The sequence below is a fragment of the Staurois parvus genome, unplaced genomic scaffold (assembly GCF_062004578.1).
Source record: "Staurois parvus isolate SC_StPar_1 unplaced genomic scaffold, SC_StPar_1.0 ptg000019l, whole genome shotgun sequence".
Lineage (NCBI taxonomy): Eukaryota > Metazoa > Chordata > Amphibia > Anura > Ranidae > Staurois > Staurois parvus.
The window spans coordinates 23,556,547-23,576,740 of record NW_028317815.1 but is presented as its reverse complement, the minus strand read 5'-3'; the positions used below and the strand labels follow the sequence as shown (position 1 = coordinate 23,576,740).

Here is a 20,194-nt window from a genome sequence, read left to right as displayed (position 1 = left end):
GAAGTGGATTGGCTACCATGCACAGCTGAACCATATTTTGCGTTCTCCAGCTTTAGTGAATCAAGCCCTATGTGTTACAGGTTTGTAATGTGTCATCCAGATCTTTAATAGGAAATATACACAGTCCGTGGCCAGTAAGCCTGTGCCTGCCAAATGTATTGCTGGCCTAATTTTAGGTTTTGCCCAAAAAAAAATTTTTTGGGTCAGTATTTTTTATGAAAATGCCATTTAAGGTGCAAAAATCTTGAAAAGTGGCTACATTTCTCATTTCACACAACTTGTTATTTAATATTCATAGAAATAAGTCCCTTTAATAAGTGGGTAATGCCAAAGGAGTTGTATTTGAATTTACTTTAGCATGGATATCAGCTAGTGGTGTAAGCTGTGGTACTAAAGCAGGTTTTACTAAGATGAAAATGACAAATCAAAATCTGATTGGTTGGTATGAATGGATGAATTTTGTGTGAGCTTATAAATTACATTTTGATATCACCTATCTAGATTTAGAACTAGTTCATTAAAGCAAGCGAAAGCATCTTTGCTTCCCAAAGAAGAAGGTTCCAAAATTATAATTAAGATGTTTCTAGGCAGATACTTATGCATTCTAAAAGCTGCCGACACTTCAGTTTTATTTGGCAGCTTGAACAGAAGTCTGTTGATACCATGATCTAAGGCGATAAGCAGAAAAAGTAGGAAATGGACAGTCAGAGTACTTATAGAATACATAATGTATTAGCCTGGCTGACAAGCTTCCTTTTTTTAATGCTAGCATAATTATCTAAACTGCACTTTAAATTGAGCTTTTCAGATGGAAGAAAAATACATCTATGTACATCTTCCAAGTGATCCACTTAAAAGCCATACTAAGGCTGCATAAAAACATCAGTCATTATGTACAGAGCATTAAAAGGGTTACATGGCATCTTTCCAGCTGTGTTATGGAAAATTATTAATTAATCGTTTTTTTTTTCTTTTATCTTCCTAAGTTTTAAGTGCGTAAGGAAGTCTGTGCAAGAGACTTATCAAATACGCAAATGACATGACATTTACACTCCATTTCCAGCTGTGTGTGGGCTTTCTAAAAAAGATTATATACAGCACAGTGTATTAGTTTTTACTTTTGTTAAGTAATGTCTGCCTAGAGAAAAGGCAGCGCTTTTCCAGTATCTGTTTAAACAATGAATTTATTTAAGCGAGCAGCCCTCCAAAGTTTAACAAATGTAAATAGAAAGTGTTTTAAATGGAGAAAAGACAGAATTGTTAAGAATTGAGGCCTGGTTGCCAGCCAGTAGATAGAATTTCAGGTTTTGTTATAAAAACCTTTAGACATGTGGATTTAATCCAAGAGGGAATTCACCTATGAGTGAAACAACCTTAAAGAAAAAAGTGAAATAAGCTACTGTGTCCAGACACAAGCGTTGTGGCAGGCTTGAAGGAAAGAATAAAATTCCTTGGCAAACCGTGCCACAGGTCACATTGAATGAATATTGCTCTTGAGTTTAGATTATAAAGCACGGGCAGTACATTAAATATAAGGACATATTTATAGGGAAGAATTTATGAAATCTGGGGCACAGCTTAAAGCTGAATTCCACAAATTCAGCAAATTTGTTAAAAGTGCTTGCACACCATGAGATAAGTTCTTAAAGCTGACTGCCACATTTTGTGCGTATCTCTAATATTTATATCTGATGGGGTTATGGCTCTGCTGGAGGATACACTAAACACTTGAGTCTGTGAGAGAGGAGAGAAACTCAGCGAGCAGCTATGCCCACCCCTCCCCTCTGCTGCCCATTCACAGACGCCTTTGTATTTTGTGAATGAGTTCACACAATACAAAGGCTTCTATGATTGAGCAGGAGAAGGGAAGGAGTGGGCATAGTAGCTGCATCGACTCTACATTTGAAGGGGCGGAGACCAGCTAAATCCAGCATTGGAGCACATTAAACCTGTCAGATATAAATAATAGAGGTAGGTCCAGGAGGTGGAAGGCACCTTGTTGGATTTAACTCATAGAGTCTTTTCACTTTTTTCAAAGTTGCTGAGTTCCTGGAATCCAGCTTTAAAACCAGCACCCAGGAAAATTTTAACCACATAAGAGGGTTTCATGAGAAGCAGAAGGCTTCTGCTGGAGCTGCAATGTTTTTCAGTTGCAGATCAACCTATTATATGTCTGTCTTTAATAAACAATGCACCAAAATCAGGACTGTGAGAATCTGACTGTATTCAGTGAGAATTACTGACTGTTGTTTGGAGACACCTGCATGCATATGTTTAGAGGAATTAAAAAATAATTATGAATTTGTTTATTGGTAACAGCGGTTGAAAGTTTTCAAAATATTTAGCAGGGTGCCTATGTTGAGATATATATATATATATATATATATATATATATATATATATATATATATATATAAAAGAGTCATGTATTTCTGTCAGATAATGTACCACTTCACCCAGAAAATTGTTGCAATTACATTTTAGGCATTCTCTTGTTTATTTCTTTTGCTTGTATTGGTATGACACAAAAAAGTGGAAAAACAAAAAGCCAAATCTGAGATATTCCATGCAAAACTTAAAAAATGGACTGGACAAAATTATTGGCAAGTTTGTGATTCTCTTGTAATTTGTATTTAAGTTCACCTGTATCAATTAACAGATCTTAATGTTCCTATAGCCACTGTCTGCAACATTGTCAAGCAGTTTACAGCCTATGGCACTTCAGCTAATCTCCCTGAACATGGACAAAAGAGGAAAACTTGATCAAAGATTGCAACAAATGATTGTTCAGGAGGTGGATTAAGAACCTCGATCAACTTCTAGACAATTGTAAACTGACCTTCTGGCACAGGGTACAACTGTGTCAGCTTGCACTATACGTTGCAATCTGAATGAAAAGGGACACAGTTGTAGAAGACCCAGGAGGACCCCATTGCTGACACAGAAACATTAAAAAAACAGATTGGAGTTTGTCAAAACTTACCTGAGGAAGCCAAAATCCTTTAGAAGAATGTGCTGTGGACAGACTAAACAAAATTAAGTTTTTTTGGTAAAGCTTATCATTTTATTGTTTTCAGAAAAAAAAAGAGGCCTTTAAAGAAAAGAATACAGTCCCTACAGTGAATAATGGTGAAGATTCATTGATGTTTTGGGGTTGCTTTGCTGCTTCAGGCACTGGATATCTTGACCATGTGCATGGCATTATGAATGGCAGTACAATCAAAAGAAATAAACATGAGAATACCTAAACATTTGTAATCACAACAATTGTCTGGGCGAAGTGGTGCATTATCTGGCAGAAATGCAGGGGTGCCAATATTTTTGGCCATGACTGTATATTTGCTGTATATATTGTATATACTATATGGAATCAATAGTAGTGTTTATTATTTCTTTAGCTCTGTGTTCAAAGGATCTGCAGTATGTGTATATCACATGTCTGACATTCAGACAGTGTTCAATGGACCGTTTGCTCACAAAGAAGGACCCAACCACCAGCTGATTCCTTATCAGGGCCGAATTCCATATCCAAGGCCTGGTACAGTAAGTTGTATCAAGTGATCTTTTGTCTTTGTTACTAGTTTTGTACTTTCTTTGTCTCTTTCATTGGAGTTCTGACAAATTCATGTTAATTAGGCCTCTTGTAATCAGGAAGCATAATTACAGATGGAAGCAAAGGAAAAAGAAAATGATCAGCTAGAGATTCAGGAATAATAAAAAAAGCAGTTCAGTTATTAGGAATTATGAAGTATAAAGGACGTTTCAACATGAGTCTTTTGGAACTAATAACATATGTTAATTTAATTATAAATGCTTATGCCATCCCTTATCACCTATTTCTAACAATAAACCTTAACCTAGAACTTATTTATTCTCTTCCTCACTCTTGTCTTAACACCTATTTAACTTAAATTAAACTTTAAAGTGTTACTAAACCCACAACAGTAAAATCAGTCTGTATATGTAGTAAAGCATGATTGATATACTCACTGTGGAACCTAAAGGGTTAATCCTCTACATTGTGTAAAAAGGCTGATTGATCCTGACTTCTATGATCCTCCCCTTCTTCCAATGTCCCCCTCTTATCTCCTGATAAGACATATCGTGCAGAGACACTCTGCACATGCCCAGTTTGGTGTGTATTGCTAGAGAGGTTTTTTTTTTTCTTGGGAGAGTGCATGTGATCAACACTGGGCCAATCAGCACTGTCCAGATAGAGGTCAGGGATTCTGCATCATCCTAGAGTGGAAAGGAAACTTCTGCTACAAGCTTTAACATGTGCTCTGCCAAACACTGATAGAAGTCACAAGACTGCTCTAACTGCTGATCAGAAAATGTATTTAGCAGTTTTTATATTTACTAAAATAATTGCAGTTCCGTGTTCTGTGTACTGTGGCAGACCAGATAGAGTGAATGCAGGGTCTTGGGTTTAGTAACACTTTAATACTTGACTACTCTCTAGCACTTACACTCAAATGCCATCTCTACTTTTCTGGGGGGTTTTTTCAAACCTCTTCCCCCCCTCCTTGTGTCCAATAACAGGTTAATTGTATTGCTCATCTCCTCTAGCACTGCCCTCCTTGTCCTCCTCTGCCATTGGCCACTGCTCAATTTCCAGAATTCTTTTGCTGTGAGCCCAAACTATCATGAACATTACCTCTGCCATTAAAAGTGGATATGGGCTTAATACCCTGATCTTACACTGTAAGTTAACTGTTATTCAGAGTTCCAAGTCAGTGACTCATAAAGTACTGAAACATTGGATTTGAGTATTAGCTAGGAAACTAGCATTTTCAGAAGACATCCTCAAAGGAAGCCTCCATAAATTTTCTGTGCATATTTCCTTTAAGAACATAGAATTGAACTCACGTGTGGGTGATTGCTGTTTTTCAAGAATATAGGAACCATCTGAAAAAACAGCACACAGCCGTAGTCATTCACAGCAGCCCTTGCCTGGTTTATGCCAACATAGAAGCATAAAACTTGGCTTACAATATCTCTGTGGTTTTATGTTATTTTTTTATGGTTTATGATCTGCGGAAGAAAAGGGGGAAAAACAAAATTACTGCATATTATTTCTATGCTTGGGTATCCATTTGACGGCTCCTGATTTCTTCAGGCCCTACAGAGGAAAATGTGGAGTGACTCCCAATGTATATCCTATGTAAATAAGTGATGTGGAGATGCTTGCAGCATACGGTTCAGCTGTCATATTCTTCCCTAGGTAGTCAGCCACTTGAAGGTACATTCTTACTAATCACATTAAACCTGTGTAGGACCTCTAAAGAAAACATTTCAACCTGTGTAGAACTCTAAAGACAACATGTCAGTGCATTAAAATATCTATGCTGGAGTAATAAATACAACACAGGCACCCTCATCTATACAGGTCACTTCGCATATATGCTTATCTCTTTGGTATCCCTCTCATTTAAAGATTTTTACTTGAGCTCACACATAGCTTTGGGTACCAATAAGGAGCTGTTGTGGGTAAGGGTCGGAATCTCAGATTTTTATTGCTGTCTGTGTCTCTACTAGGGGAAATTTTTTCTCTCTTCTTGTCTTGAAGACCACAGAGAAGTGAGGTTGATTCCCCAACAGATAAACAGCCATAGCATTTGTCAGAGGGTCCAGTGTTTCCACACTCTACTAAAGAAATGCTTTTATTTCTCCCATTGTAAAGGTTCACACGCTTCTTGTCCCACTAATCACCCGGAAAGTTAGGGAGTCCAGCAGCAAAATCTTGTTCCAACTCTTCTTTACTCAACCTTAGAGAAATTTGCTTGAGTTTTACTTTAAGGGTAGCATTCTAGAATACAAATATTCAGTAATGTGATACGTGTATATTTCTTTGTAGTGTCCTGGAGGTGCATTTACACCAACCGTACTGACAACAAAAGAATTCCCAGATGATGTTGTTACATTTATAAGGAATCATCCACTCATGTTCAACTCCATTTATCCGGAACATAAGAAGCCACTTCTAATAAGAACAGGAACAGACTACAAGTATACAAAGATAGCAGTGGACAGAGTGTATGCAGCAGATGGAAAGTACCATGTCCTTTTTCTTGGAACAGGTATGTGAAATGCCATTAATACTAAACATCAATGTTTAGTTGCCAGATCAGTGTGTTGTGTATTGAGCCATTGCTGAAGATATCTTGAACATTTGATATGTGTAATATAGTTAGAAGAAAGTAGCTAGCAAAATAAGTTCATACCGGCTGCTGGAAGGAAAGGGAGAGGGACAGAGCAGCATGACACATTACCATCTTCAGTATCTGTATTTTTTGGTGGTAAAGCCATTTTAGGAGAGTTCATGATTATAACATCCTGAGAAATGTTTGTATGATCAAAGAATAAGGTTTAGGGAACAGATAGTGGTTTTGTATATATATTTTTTTATCATCCATTGAGGCACACAGAAATTTAGGAATTATAGCACCACCTGCAGTAGGTTGGGACAATGGCAAACAAAAATGTTGAAGCCATCCCTTTTATAATCATGCCTCTACCTATCTAATGGCTCAACTCTGCTGAAAAAAAACTGTATTTTTTCTAGCCTCTGTATTCATCATATTCCTTTTTTTAAATACTTGCCGTCCGAGCCTTTTCTGACATTTCTCACATACATGTTAAAATCTGCACATTTTTTTTTTTGCTAGAAAATTACTCAAAACATTACATATGTTTGAAAACAGAGGCCCTGGAGAATAAAATGGTTATTGCTGCAATTTTTTATGTTACATGATATTTGTGCAGCTATTTTTAAAATGCTGATTTCCAGGAATAATGCTCTTTGATGAATTTTAGTGCACAGAAACACAATATACTACCCAATTTTGTTTGGCAAACTTTAAAAGTTGATGTTACACTGACTAAATAGATACCTAACATGTCACACTTTAAAATTGTGCATGCTTGTGGAATGGCTAATAAGTATGGTACAATTATTCTGACATTCGCAAATATTCCTCATATAAGGGGTTCGATTACATGTGTGTGTGTGGGACCTTTGTGCATGTTTGCATTTGTACACAGGAGGATAGGGGCAGTTTATAAAAAAAGTTTTGTTATTTATTTATTTTTTGCACACTGTCCATTTAATTTTTATTGCTTTCAAAAGGGATGAACAACATCCCCTGCAATAGCTTGGGCAGTGACAGGTACTCTTTACTGAGAGATTTGGGATCTGGGACCCCTTTTGCGCCCTGCAGAAGTGATCAGGCAGCTGTAGAATCACTTATACAGGAAAGCCCATCGCTGGCTGCAAATTTTGATACCGGGATCATGGCTGCAGTACGGGTACATCCTAAGGGCGTGAAGTGGTTATTGACTTCAATCAAGATTGTTGATATACAGCTGATAGTTTTTTCCTCGTTGACTTACTTCACTGTGCAGTTTGAGCTAGTTTCTACATAGCAGCTTTTGAGGCCTTACCTAGACCGCACTGGACTGGAAGATTGCAGTATTAGCATCGAATGTGACTTTTGGTTACTGAGTTCTTCATTGTGGTGCCTTCCAGACATTTGTGTGCTGTGAAGAGTGCCTTGGCTAATTCATTGTGAGGGTGGTTGCCTGATCAGGCTATCTCATTCCTTATCATGGTCTTTCTTTTCCCTGAAGTCAAGGGTAAGGAAAACTAGGCTTTTGTCTTCTGTGGTTGACCAGCTGGTCTTCCTTCTGAACAAAGTTGTCTGTACAAACATCCCTTTAGCGATCCTGAGATTTGAACCAGCAATTTTTTTCTTGTTGGCCACATTTTCTACATGGTCTAGTGTTCTTTCTGTTTAAATAGCTTTAATTTTGGCATGATTCCTTCAAATATTCTATTGTGGGATGGTCCCAACATCACTTTGCAGTTGAACTACTTTTGTAATTCTCTACTGTTTTAGAATTCCTAACTCCTGTGTCCCTCAACGGATAATAAAGGAATAGGATTTTTGTACTTACCATAAAAACTTTTTCTTGGAGTCCATTTGGGGGGACAAGTCCTGCCCCTATATGTTTTGGTCCTATGCATTGCTTCCTTACAAAACTGAGATGTGATGAGTAGAGGCAAGGTTACAACGATGTTTGTTTACCTGTGTCCCAACCTCCTGTAAGTGGTATTATAGCCTGGTTCTGAATTCCTGTGTCCCTCAATGGACACCAAGAAAAAGATGTTATTTTTTTTTTTTTATAAATATGGTCAATACATACAGTATATGTATACAGTTTATATTTTATGTTGAAGTTTCCAGCCAGCACATAGAGCTCTAAGCTCCATTTCACAGTTTTGCTTGCCTGTTCTTAGCTGCTTTTAAAAAAAAAGTCCATTCTGTGGAATTTCTGGAATTAAAAGGAGAGATTCTGAAGGAAAACAACTTCTGCTGTATGTTCTTTAGATTACCAATAATGCTCTGTAAGTCGTGTCATGGGTGCACCCTGTGTTATGTGTTTATTTGTAAACTGTCTTTTACAAATTCTAAAAAAGCAAATATAAAACATATACAGTACTCTTAAAGAATGAAAAAAATATAAAATCTTTTAAACAATTTACCTTAATCATAGTTACATAGTTAGTCTGTCTGAAAAAAGACAAAAGTCCATCCAGTTCAACCATTAAAAAAGAAAAAAAAAAGTTCTAATCCTACACCCACAGTTGATCCAGAGGAAGGCAAAAAAAACCCAGCAAAGCATGATCGAATTTGCTCCTGCAGTGGAACTATTGAACTATTTCCATCAAAGATGCAAATTCTCATAGAAAGTGCTGATAAAAACTAAGCATTGACTACAAGTAAAAATAGCAGATTTTGCTGCTAGACGATGTCTATTGTAACTTGACAGATTTTTCTAAATTTAGTGTCTCTTTAAGAAATTTCAGAATATCTCAGACTGTATTTTGTTAGTTTGAGATAAAATATTATGATATTGGGCCAGTATTCTGTGTGTGGCAAGTTTGAATGTTGCATTATACACATCTGTCTTATTGTTTAAACTAGATAATGTGTTCCCTTTTAAAAATAATACGATTAGTAGCTGTCTCAGGGTTCATCTTGTACACATATGCTTACAGTGTGTAAGATTTCAGTTTATTTAAGGATATATTTACATATGGAAAGACAATTTTAATTACATCAGAGAGTGAAAGTTTCTGTTATGTTCTGCCATATACTACATTTAATCTGGTCTGTTGTTGCCACATTGTTAAATGCAGAATCAAGCACTATTGTCCAGTACAGAGTTTAGTACATGGCTACTGAGACTATCTAGACAGCTACATTCCTTTAGAGATATAAAACATAATCCTAAAAACACACTACATTTTCTGCATGGTATCTGCACTAGCAGAGGTGAGTAACTTTTTTTGGATCATAAACCAGTTCACTACAGGCAATGCAGAATTACAGCTGATCCCCTTCTAACATCTCAGGGGATTATGAGGCACACTCACTGGCTCTCTGATACTTAAAGTGGACCTTGCACAAAAATGCATTGAACAGTTCAGACTTTTCTGCCTCTGCTCCCAGTGATTTTTACAATCTTCATAGCATCCCTGGAAGTCTTCAAGTGGGATGGCATTCAGAGCCTGCGCAGGGACTCTTTGTACATTGTCCACACTACCAAAATGTATCCAAATGTGTCCTTTCAAACACTTCTTCATCTTCTGATAGTGAGCCGTCGGTCATGGTTGAGGACAGACCTAACTGCATCCACATTCTGTTCCAGTTTTGACGAAGAGGGGCATCCTGATCGTTGATTGTCTTCAGCACCTTCTCATCCTTCCTTGAAGGCCTTGTTCCATTAGTACATTTGTGCAGATGATAGCTTAGCTTCTTCATAAACTTTCATCACCATTTCCAAAGTTTATGCTGTACTTTTACCCAATTTCACACAAAATGTTATCGCATGCCACTGTTCCAAATTCGCTTGTATTTTTCTTAATACATGGCTCTTGAATAGGGTGTCCCAAAAAAGAATGTCTCGACAGGACTGGAATGCAACTGATCAGTGGTCTAACATACACCTGGCACGAAACCCCAGGTGACCTTGGCCAGCTTCTGCCTTCACAGAGTCCTTCTCAATCGTAGGAACTTCTTTCTCATTATAGCTTGGACACACCTTGCATATATTACAGTCAGAAGGCCCCATCCAAAATTACATAATTTTACTTTATACTTTTGCTTTGAGTTTAATTATTTTAAGGCATAACTCTACCAAAAACTATATTTCCATCCTTGATGGAATACAGTACTGTATGTTCCATTTTCACCTAGCTCTTATCAGTGTAGTTTTCTATTATTATTATTATTATTATTATTATTATTATTATTATTAATAATAATATACAGGATTTATATAGCACCAACAGTTTACACAGTACTTTGCAACATGAGGGGAGACATTACAGATACAATACAATTTGGTACAAGAGGAATCAGAGGGCCCTGCTCGTTAGAGTTTACAATCCAAGAGGGAGGGTCAAGTGATACAAAAGGTAATAACTGTGGGGTATGAGCTAATGGCGAAATTAAAAACACAGTGTTAGACGCAAGATATGCTTCTTTAAAGAGAAGGGTTTTCAGGGATCATCTAAAGATGGATAGATTAGAGGATCCAGTGGAGGGATTGACTGAGAGGGGTACTAGACACTGAACAGTTAGTAAGGTGGATGAGTCTGGCAGGTGCATTCATGATGGACTGAAGGTGGGATAGCCTATGTAAAAGTAATGAGGAGGGAGTTTTAGTAGTTGAGGCGAGAGATAACCAGGGAGTAAATTGGAAGCTTTTTGGTGTCATTGGTTAATAAGGGGGATATTCTGGAGATATTACGGAGGTTGTGGTGGCATGATTTGGACAGGGATTGGATGTGGGCCTGAAAGGATGGTTCAGAATGCAGGATTACCGCTAGCACCCTGGCATGTGGGGACGGACTGATAGTTGTGCCATTGATCGTGACAGAGAAGTCAGGGGAAGTGGCACGTGGGGAAAGAAATATTATGAGCTCAGTTTGGATAGATTGAGTTTGAGGAAGTGGTGTGACATCCAGACTGATATGTCTGTTAGTAAATCAGTGATACGTGAGAAATCTGATGGGGTGAGCTGAGGGGTAGAAAGATAGATTTGGGTGTCATCAGCATAGAAATGGTATTGGAAACCATGGGAAGCTGTCAACTGACCCAGGGAAGAGGTATAGATTGAGAATAAGAGAGGTCAAGGGACAGAAGCTTTCTTAGTGTGAACTAGGCCATTTGGAAACAAAAGATTTCATCTCATCATTGCCTGGGGCCTGCATTGAGCACTGCAGCCAAACAGATGTGGTGTGAATGGGCCCTTTAATCTACCTGCTTGAGTTGGCAGCTCTACCTTCCTTTAGCAGTTATTATATACCCAAGCAAACGTATTTCAACCTTACCCTCTTTGTAACCTAATCATCTAATCAAAGAGATGTTTATTTAGTGGCTGTAATAGGTGCAATTTTATGTGCAGAGGTCTCAGCAATGAACAAAATCTAAAACTTACATGAGAATCAGAAATGAACTCAGGTTTGGTGGAATAGTGCCTTTTAGCTCCAATTCACATTATGAATCACACAGGAACACGTTGTATGTTACTCTCCGATTCACATGTGATTCAGTGTGATGCGATTTGAACTCATTTTGAATGGGCTCAAATCAGACTGCATTGCATCAAAAGTCGTTCATGTGCTACTTTTGGAAACTGCAAACAGATTCCATAGTAATTTTGTACTGCTGCTATCCAGTGCAGGCAAACTCATTATGTTTGCAACCTGCATTTGGGTTGTCATTAACTTAACATTGAATACAGTGTGTTTTGCACGCAGTGCTGGAAACATACACGGATCGTGGGCTTCCTGCACCGCATTCTAGTGTGAACCTAGCCTTATCCAATAGGAAGAGACATGTTATGCAGATAAAATAACCCAGTAATAAAAAATTTGCAGAAAATATAAACACAGCAAATGAAGGTGTCAGATTATAAAAAATATTTACATAATAAAGACTGTTTTCATTTTAGGCACGTTTGTTAAATTTTATTATTCCTTGCAATAAAAACAATGTCAGTATTGACTACTCATTTTTATACGATGCAGTTAATCACAGAGGGACTTGAGTTTTTTCTGCTGTCCATGGCAGACAGTGATATAGAATTAAGTGTGGAGTGTATTTCCCATCTTCAGCTACACTAGCTTTATAGCTTGCTAGGCATGTTTATAGCTTTATGTGCCAAAGCATTAGGACACTTCTAGGCTTAACATTCCTATTGGATAGCTTTATAGAGTTGGACCAGACTGTGTCATACTGTTTAAATTTTATAGAATTGCTATCACAAAGAGGTTCAAGCGAAAAGAGCTTCATATAAACTCCGTCTATTCTCACATACATTTATCAAGTGGTGACAAGCTATGTGTTCTGCAAAAGCTTTCATGATCCCTTTTCTTCCAAGGAAGCTACTTGAACTTGCAGGATTTTACACACAAATTCTGAACAATATTGTTTGATACAAAAAAGGAGTAAAAGAATTGTGTTTTCAACAAATATATATTATGAACACGGGGTAACAAAAAAACTAATTTTTTAAGTATTTAAGCCTTGGGTGTTCCTATTGTGCTTGCATATCCAATTGTGTTTCTGAAATTCATTTTAAAAAAAACTTATAGGAACAGTGGCGATGGCAAATGGGCATACCTGTAGACTCAAACCCAAACACTGTGCCACCAAATGTTCAAGAAAAAAAACATTAGGGGGTTTATTTCTCACACTTTTAGCTAAAACTGAGATGTTACATTTATTAAACTAAGCCTTACACTTATTGCTTATATAATAAAAAATGTTTATTTTTCATATAAGAATAGTGAGCAGAACCTTGGAAATCAGGATGTAAGTATTAGGACAGCAACACATGCATCTTCAATATAGAGCCATTTATTCTACACATATAATACTTTTTCAGGTTTGCTACAGTATATCTTGTCAGTACTAGAACTGGAGAGCAAGGCTTGGGAATTAAAAAATACTCCTAGGCACTGCGTTCAAAGCACCAGTATTCACATTAGACCCAAGGGTACCTATAAATGCAAAGTATCCAGAATGCCACTTCAGGCATGCAGAAATGCCTTATGGCCACCACTACTACTTGTGAACTTCCTAAAACATCATTGTCATGGAAAGACTCTACATATTAGCAATACTTGTGGTGCTTGAAAACTCCTATTATGCCCTGTGCACATTACATGATCAAGGATGTCCACTAATACATTTAGATTATTTCTTCTTCATGCCAAATAGTCAAGGCTGCTAGAACTTCTAAGAGATATCCCACAAGACACCTTTTATCACATAAATAGTCAAAAATCCTCCTGCGCTAAAAATGGTAAAACGACCAACTTTAAGCTGCCAACACTCCCCTGCTGATACCAAATACAGTGTGAACTTTATAATTAAAATAGTGTGGCGCTCTAAATAAATACACCAATAATAAATAAATATGTAAATATAGATAAAATGAAAAAAATAAATATGTGTCCAAATAAATAAATATAAATATATATAAATGTGACAAATTCATATAATAAAATCCATGAAACAATCCCAAATAAATATTATGAAATAAATAACAATGTATAAAATCTATATCAAATAGACCTCAAGTGATCACTTAAATAATTAATCTAGTGTCTAGGATCAATGATCAAAGTCATGCTTATACATAAAAATAAAGTGACCAAGTAATATTGCACCATATGTAAAGTGAAAAAAGTGCTAAAGTGACAAAATAAGTTCGCGAGTCCGAAGTTTCCGGTGCGTTGTGACGCACTTCCGGCGTATGACGCCATCTTGCTTCACCTAGGAAGTCCCATTCACATGTAGTATACCCGCACATCGGTGAGGAGGGTGGACTGTGATATAATGTGAGTGTTGCTACTCTATACTTTTAATAAAAGGAGTCATTAATACTGCACTTAGAGGGCAATCTCTTTTTTGGCTCACTGTACTGGTGAGCCATTGTTCTTCAGAGACACCTTGGCCGAATTAGTGAAACAGGAGTCTCATAAAGGATTCTAATGAAGGAGGAAAGCTGCTGATCTATTTGAAATTAGGGATCCAGGGTGATCCTGCAAGCCTGCTGGCCCCTAGGGGTCACCGGGAGGAGGTGAGGAGGCAATTTAGCCACCTGTAGGAGAAGAGTTTGGCACCAACCACAAATTTTTTATCACCACACATCGCATGGTTATATTTTTCACCTGGTGGACTGTGTTTTTTCATTGATTATTTAATAAGTTTGATTATATGTTTTTTGCACTTATTTTGTCACTTTAGCACTTTTTTCACTTTACATATGGTGCAATATTACTTGGTCACTTTATTTTTATGTATAAGCATGACTTTGATCATTGATCCTAGACACTAGATTAATTATTTAAGTGATCACTTGAGGTCTATTTGATACAGATTTTATACATTGTTATTTATTTCATAATATTTATTTGGGATTGTTTCATGGATTATATTATATGAATTTGTCACATTTATATATATTTATATTTATTTATTTGGCACATATTTATTTTTTTCATTTTATCTATATTTACATATTTATTTATTATTGGTGTATTTATTTAGAGCGCCACACTATTTTAATTATAAAGTTCACACCTTTTATCACATATTTTGAGCATCTATTGGTTGTGTTCTATTCTTTGTGGAGAGCTTTTTGCTCTCGAGACCTAGGTATGTCTGTAGTAGACATAAAACTGTATGTGCAAAGGGTACTTGGTCTAAAAAAAAAAACATGCACCATTGCAAATTCGGATAGTAGAGGTGAACATAAGTTTCCAAGCCACCACTAACTGTTCTTCCAGTGGATGTATAATTGATGCATTTTCTGTAGAATAAACACCTGCCCCTGGACCCTGTTCCCCCTCAAAAACTGCGGTCACCCTCTGGCTTTATTCTTCATTCTCTAACACATATCTTCAATCTCTCCCTCTCTTCTGGCATCTTCCCAAACTCTCTAAAACATGCACTAGTCACCCCCATACTTAAAAAGCCTTCCGTGGGCCCCGGCAATCTTAACAACCTACACCCCATCTCCTTGCTCCCCTTCTCATCCAAACTCCTTGAATGCCTGGTCTACAACCAACTGAGTGACCATCTCATTTAAAATAATCTTCTTGATCCCCTTCAGTCTTGAATTCAACACTCCACAGAAATTGCTCTCCTAGAACTCACAAACTATTTACTGACAGCTAAAACCAATGGACACTACTCTAAACTGCTTCTTATGATCTTTTGGCTGCCTTTGATATGGTTGACCACCCCCCCCCCTCCTTAAAAAACTTTATTCCTTTGGTCTCTGTCTGTGACTGTACTCTTTGTTGTTTCTCATCCTGCCTATCCCACCACATCTTTAGTGTCACTTAAAATTCCACTTCCTCCTCTCCTCTACTTTTCTCTGTCAGGGTTCCCCAAGGTTCTATTCTTGGACTCCTATTCTCGAGCTACACCTCCTCCCTGTGTCAGGTGATAGCCTCACAACATCAGTCTCCCCTAATGCATAGCTAACTTAATGACTGACATATCAGTCTGGATGTTACACCACTTCCTCAAACTCAGCCTATCCAAAACAGAGCTCATAATATTTCCTACCCTCCATGCCCCTTCTCCTGGCTTCTCTGTCAAGATCAGTGGCACAACCATCAATCTGTCCCTTCATGCCACGGTGCTAGGTGCAATCTTGGACTCTGAACTCTCCTTTCGACCCCATCACCGTCCAAAGCTTGCAGCCTCCTGCTACATCTCTAAAATACACCCCTTCTTAACCAATGGCACCACAAAGCTTCTGATTTATTCTCTGATCATCTCTTGTCTTTACTACTGCAACTCCCTCCTCATTGGATTACCTTTACATAGGCTATCCCCCTTTAGTCCGTCATGAATGCTGCTGCCAGACTCATCCATCTTATCAACCGTTCAATGTTTGCTACTCCTCTCTGCTAATCCCTTCACTGGCTGCCACTGACCCAACTAATTAAATTTAAAATACTAACAACTTACAAAGCCATCCACAACTTGGTGCCCCAGCTACATCACTAACCTAGTCTCAAAACACCAACCAAATTGTTCTTTGTTCCTCCCAAGAACTCCTTCTCTTTAGCTCCCTTGTCACCTCCTACCATGCTTGCCTCCAGGACTTTTCCCAAGCTTCTGCCATCCTATGGAACTCCCTATCCCAATATGTCCTGCAATCTCCTTCTCTGTCTACTTTTAGGCAATCCCTGAAAACCCTTCTCTTCAGAGAAGGCTATCAACCTCAACCTAACAACTGTATTTCCACTTTCTTCATCAGCTCATCCCCACACCTTTTGTATCACTTGACTCTCACTTTTAGATTGTAAGCTCTAACCAGCAGGGCCCTCTGATTCCTTCTGTATTGAATTGCATTGTAACTGTACTGTCTGCCCTCGTGTTGTAAAGTGCTGCACAAACTGTTGTTTAATGCTATTATAATAATATTATTAAAAGGCTAAAATACACAAGCTTGAATAATGCAGCAGAAATCTTTCATACCGCACTGTTTACACCCTGTCAACAAGCTTGAATGAAAGTATGCTTCTTTTGGCACTGAGCAGGAAACTCACTTGAGGGGTACCCTCATAAGAATGGTATGCAGTATGCCTTGTATCATTGCACTGTCTAGTATCGGATTTAGTGTTTTTAGCATAAATTAGGCAACACGGACCCTGTTACATAAAATAAATATAGAGAGTTAAACAGTCTTTTCTAGTAAGACAGCAGTGTAATAATGTTGTGGCTTGCCAACCAGGCAGTATCCTAATCCAATTTCCAGAATATAAATCCAACAGTAAGATTCTGAAATGGCAAAACCTTTTGGATTGTGTTATTTCAAATATATTGTTAAATATAATAAATTGCACATATGGGGACAGTTAATAAGTGAACAGCGTCTTCTGGTTTTATATTCTATGGCAACTATATGTCTGAAATTAAACAGGATCCCCAAACAAATTCTAGTATTTTGTTAAAATATGTAGCAGTTGGCATGTTAACTTAACAAAATATCACAATAGAAGGAATTCTACTTCTTTTACACTTGGAATTAACTGTTCAGATTTTACATCCCGCAAGCAAGGATAACTTCTTTTTTTTGAGGATGGTGGACTAATATGGTGATAGAATAGAAGGGTAGTGCTGCCAAAATCACAAAGGGAATGGATCCAAAAACATACAGGAGGCTTTGATTTGAAAAGCATGGTGCCAAGTGAACTGCGTCAGCTCTGTTTGTCTGCATTTATTGTGTAAACACAGTGTCAATATATTATTTTAGGGTTCAGATGCACGGGCATGAAAATACAGATACTACACAACTGGCAAGACTAGGAAGTCCCAGCCCCCTAATCAACATTTGTGTAATTTTATACACTATACTTGCAAAATGTGTGCCTGTTCATGAATGGGGTAATGTTTGGAGTCCGTGTGCAGGTTGTTGATGAGCTGTGTGCTGTTGGAATGCTTAATATAAAATATTTAATTTCTCTTTTGTATAAATTTCTATCTTATAGAATCAATGCTCTGTTTGATGAGATGACTACTACAGAATGGGATATCACTAAAAAATCCACTTTATATCCACCTACACAGTAGCAATTTGACACTGTCAATATTGTGAGCACTGCTGCATCAGGCATGATGGCATGAAAGGCCAAAATGTTTAAGGCATAGGGGTGCAGTCTACGCTGTCTAGTTCTGTTACTGTAAACATTCTTGTTAGTTAAATATCAAAAAACTACTTTCACATGAGTACTAATACTGAACAAAAACTGTAGAATGCCTTCTAGTCCAAAGTTCATTTGAGTGCAACAAAAATTGCATAAAAAAGTTATAGTATTGTCTACCTGTTTCCTCGCATTGGGCCAGTTGCATGCCACCACAGGGATTGCTGCTGAAAGTACGATCATTGAATGGATAAAGCCAATCTAGGTAACCACACTGCCACATCCAAACTCTAGGAACCTTTAATCTTAGGCTTGGTTCACACTGCTGCGTCCCCATTGTGGGGCAACTATGCAGTGTGGCTTGCTTGTGACTTTCATGCAATTATCATGGAGCATTAGAGTTTAAGGGACTCTAAGTGACATCAAAATCACTTCAAAGTAGTGCAGGACCTTTTTTAAAAGTTGCATTGATTGGAACAGCTGCCATTCAAATCAAAGTGTTTTCACTTGTCATGCAACTTTGTGTCTCAAGTTGCATGACATAGCAGTGTGAACCAGGGTTTAAAGTATGTAAACATCTTTGAAATTGTAACTTGCGTGTTTTGCCATTTAAACATTTTTTTATTTTATATTTTTACTTCTAGATAAGGGAACAGTACAGAAGGTGGTTGTCCTCCCTGGTAATAGCTCCACAAGCAGTGAGCTGATTCTGGAAGAGCTGGAGGTTTTCAAGGTTTGGCACAAGCTTCTGTTTCTAAAAGTGTTTACATACAGCTTTGATCTGACAATCTTGGCACTGTAAATCACACTATAGAAATGGTGTTGTAATGAGTGTTTGACTTACAAGAAACCAGCCTTGAAATAACGTAATGTTTGGTAAACTTCAACTATGACCTCAGTGAGCATATTCAGACCTAATGTCAGACGACATAAATTCTGCTGTCCATGTGTATAGCCATTGCAGAATAGCAAACAGAAATGTGTTTGTTAGCTGGATGTAAGAGGTGGAAAGCAATGCTGTTGCTGAAATCTGATTCACATTGTTTTCATTATGCTATTATTGTTTATTGTGTGTTTGACAAATGAGGTCAGTGATGTAACCATCCACTTCCATGGTGTGGACTTTTGTTACAAATCTTTATATGCCCAGCAACACTCAGAAAGTTGTGTAATGCCTAGTACACACGATGAGAAAATAGTAAAAAAAAAAAAAAAAAACATTTTTGGAGCAATTGTCCAATAATCTGATCATTAGTACACAGCTTTCGAGAGCCGATCATAATAGTTTATGCAAAATTATCCAATGGGAGAAGCACAAAGATTTTTTTTGTAAGTTAACAGAACGAACAATTTTCCGTTCAACCACTTACCCTCCAGAGGATTTACCCCCCTTCCGGACCAGGCCATTTTTTCAATACGGTGCTGCTTTACATTGACTGACAATTGCGCTGTCATGCAATGCTGTACATAAATTACATTTATGTTATTTTTTTCCCACAAATAGAGCTTTCTTTTGGTGGTATTTGATCACCTCTCCATTTTTTATTTTTTGTGCTTGAAACAAAAAAAGACAAACCACTTTGAAAGCAAAACAATAATTTTGACTTGTTGCTATAAAAAAATCTAATTTCTTCATAAATTTAGGCCAAAATGTATTCTGCTATATGTCTTGGCTAAAAAATCCCAATATATACCACTATTTGTACAAATGGTGGTATATATAATTAAAATTTTATTTTTATTCTTGTTATACTAGTAATGGCGGCGATTAGCGACTTATAGCGTGACTTCTTACACAGGGGGGAACTGACTGTCACTGACATCCCCAGTGACACTAATACAGTGATCAGTGCTAATAAAAAGCACTGACATGGTACTAATGACACTGGGCAGGAAGGGGTTAACATCTGGGGTGATCAAAGGGTTAACTGTGTGCTGTGTGTGTTTTACATTGTGTGCTGTTTTACTTGGGAGACATGCTGCTTTGTATTTCTCTGCTGTGCAGAGAGATACAAAGCAGCATGTCCATACTGACAGGAGAGAGACCTGTGGTGTTTAAACACAGGTCTCTCCCCTGTCAACTTTCCTGACGATTACCGAGTGCCAGCCAGGAATCACCAGCCAGGACCCGGTGATTGACATCCTCAGCCGCCAATAGCGGCATGGGTATGGCAGCGTGCGCGCCCCCTACCCGGAAATGCAAACCACGTATATATACGTGATTTTGCGCAGCCATGCCGCCATGTAACAGTACTTCTGCTATAGGGCTGATGGCAAGCGATTAATCAGTACAGTAGTACAGTATTCATCCATAAAAAAAATTGAGTTACCAAGCGCATGCTCGTAAAAATTATACACTACAATGGAGTTTGCATGTTCTCGCTGTGCCTGCGTGGGTTTCCCCCATGAAGGTAAAAAAAACCTTCTGTGTGCTGAAGCCCCCCTAATACT

At 37.7% G+C, this 20,194-nt stretch overlaps 1 protein-coding gene across 1 annotated transcript in view; it reads left to right on the top strand.

Moving 5' to 3' along the window:
• SEMA3C (semaphorin 3C) overlaps window positions 1–20,194 on the top strand; it is a 198,632-nt gene that overhangs the window by 154,561 nt on the left and 23,877 nt on the right. Inside the window, exons 11-13 of the mRNA XM_089685854.1 lie at window positions 3,399–3,543; window positions 5,858–6,080; window positions 18,388–18,476. Coding sequence (XP_089541980.1) covers window positions 3,399–3,543; window positions 5,858–6,080; window positions 18,388–18,476 — 457 coding nt within the window. The remainder of the gene's footprint in view (window positions 1–3,398; window positions 3,544–5,857; window positions 6,081–18,387; window positions 18,477–20,194) is intronic.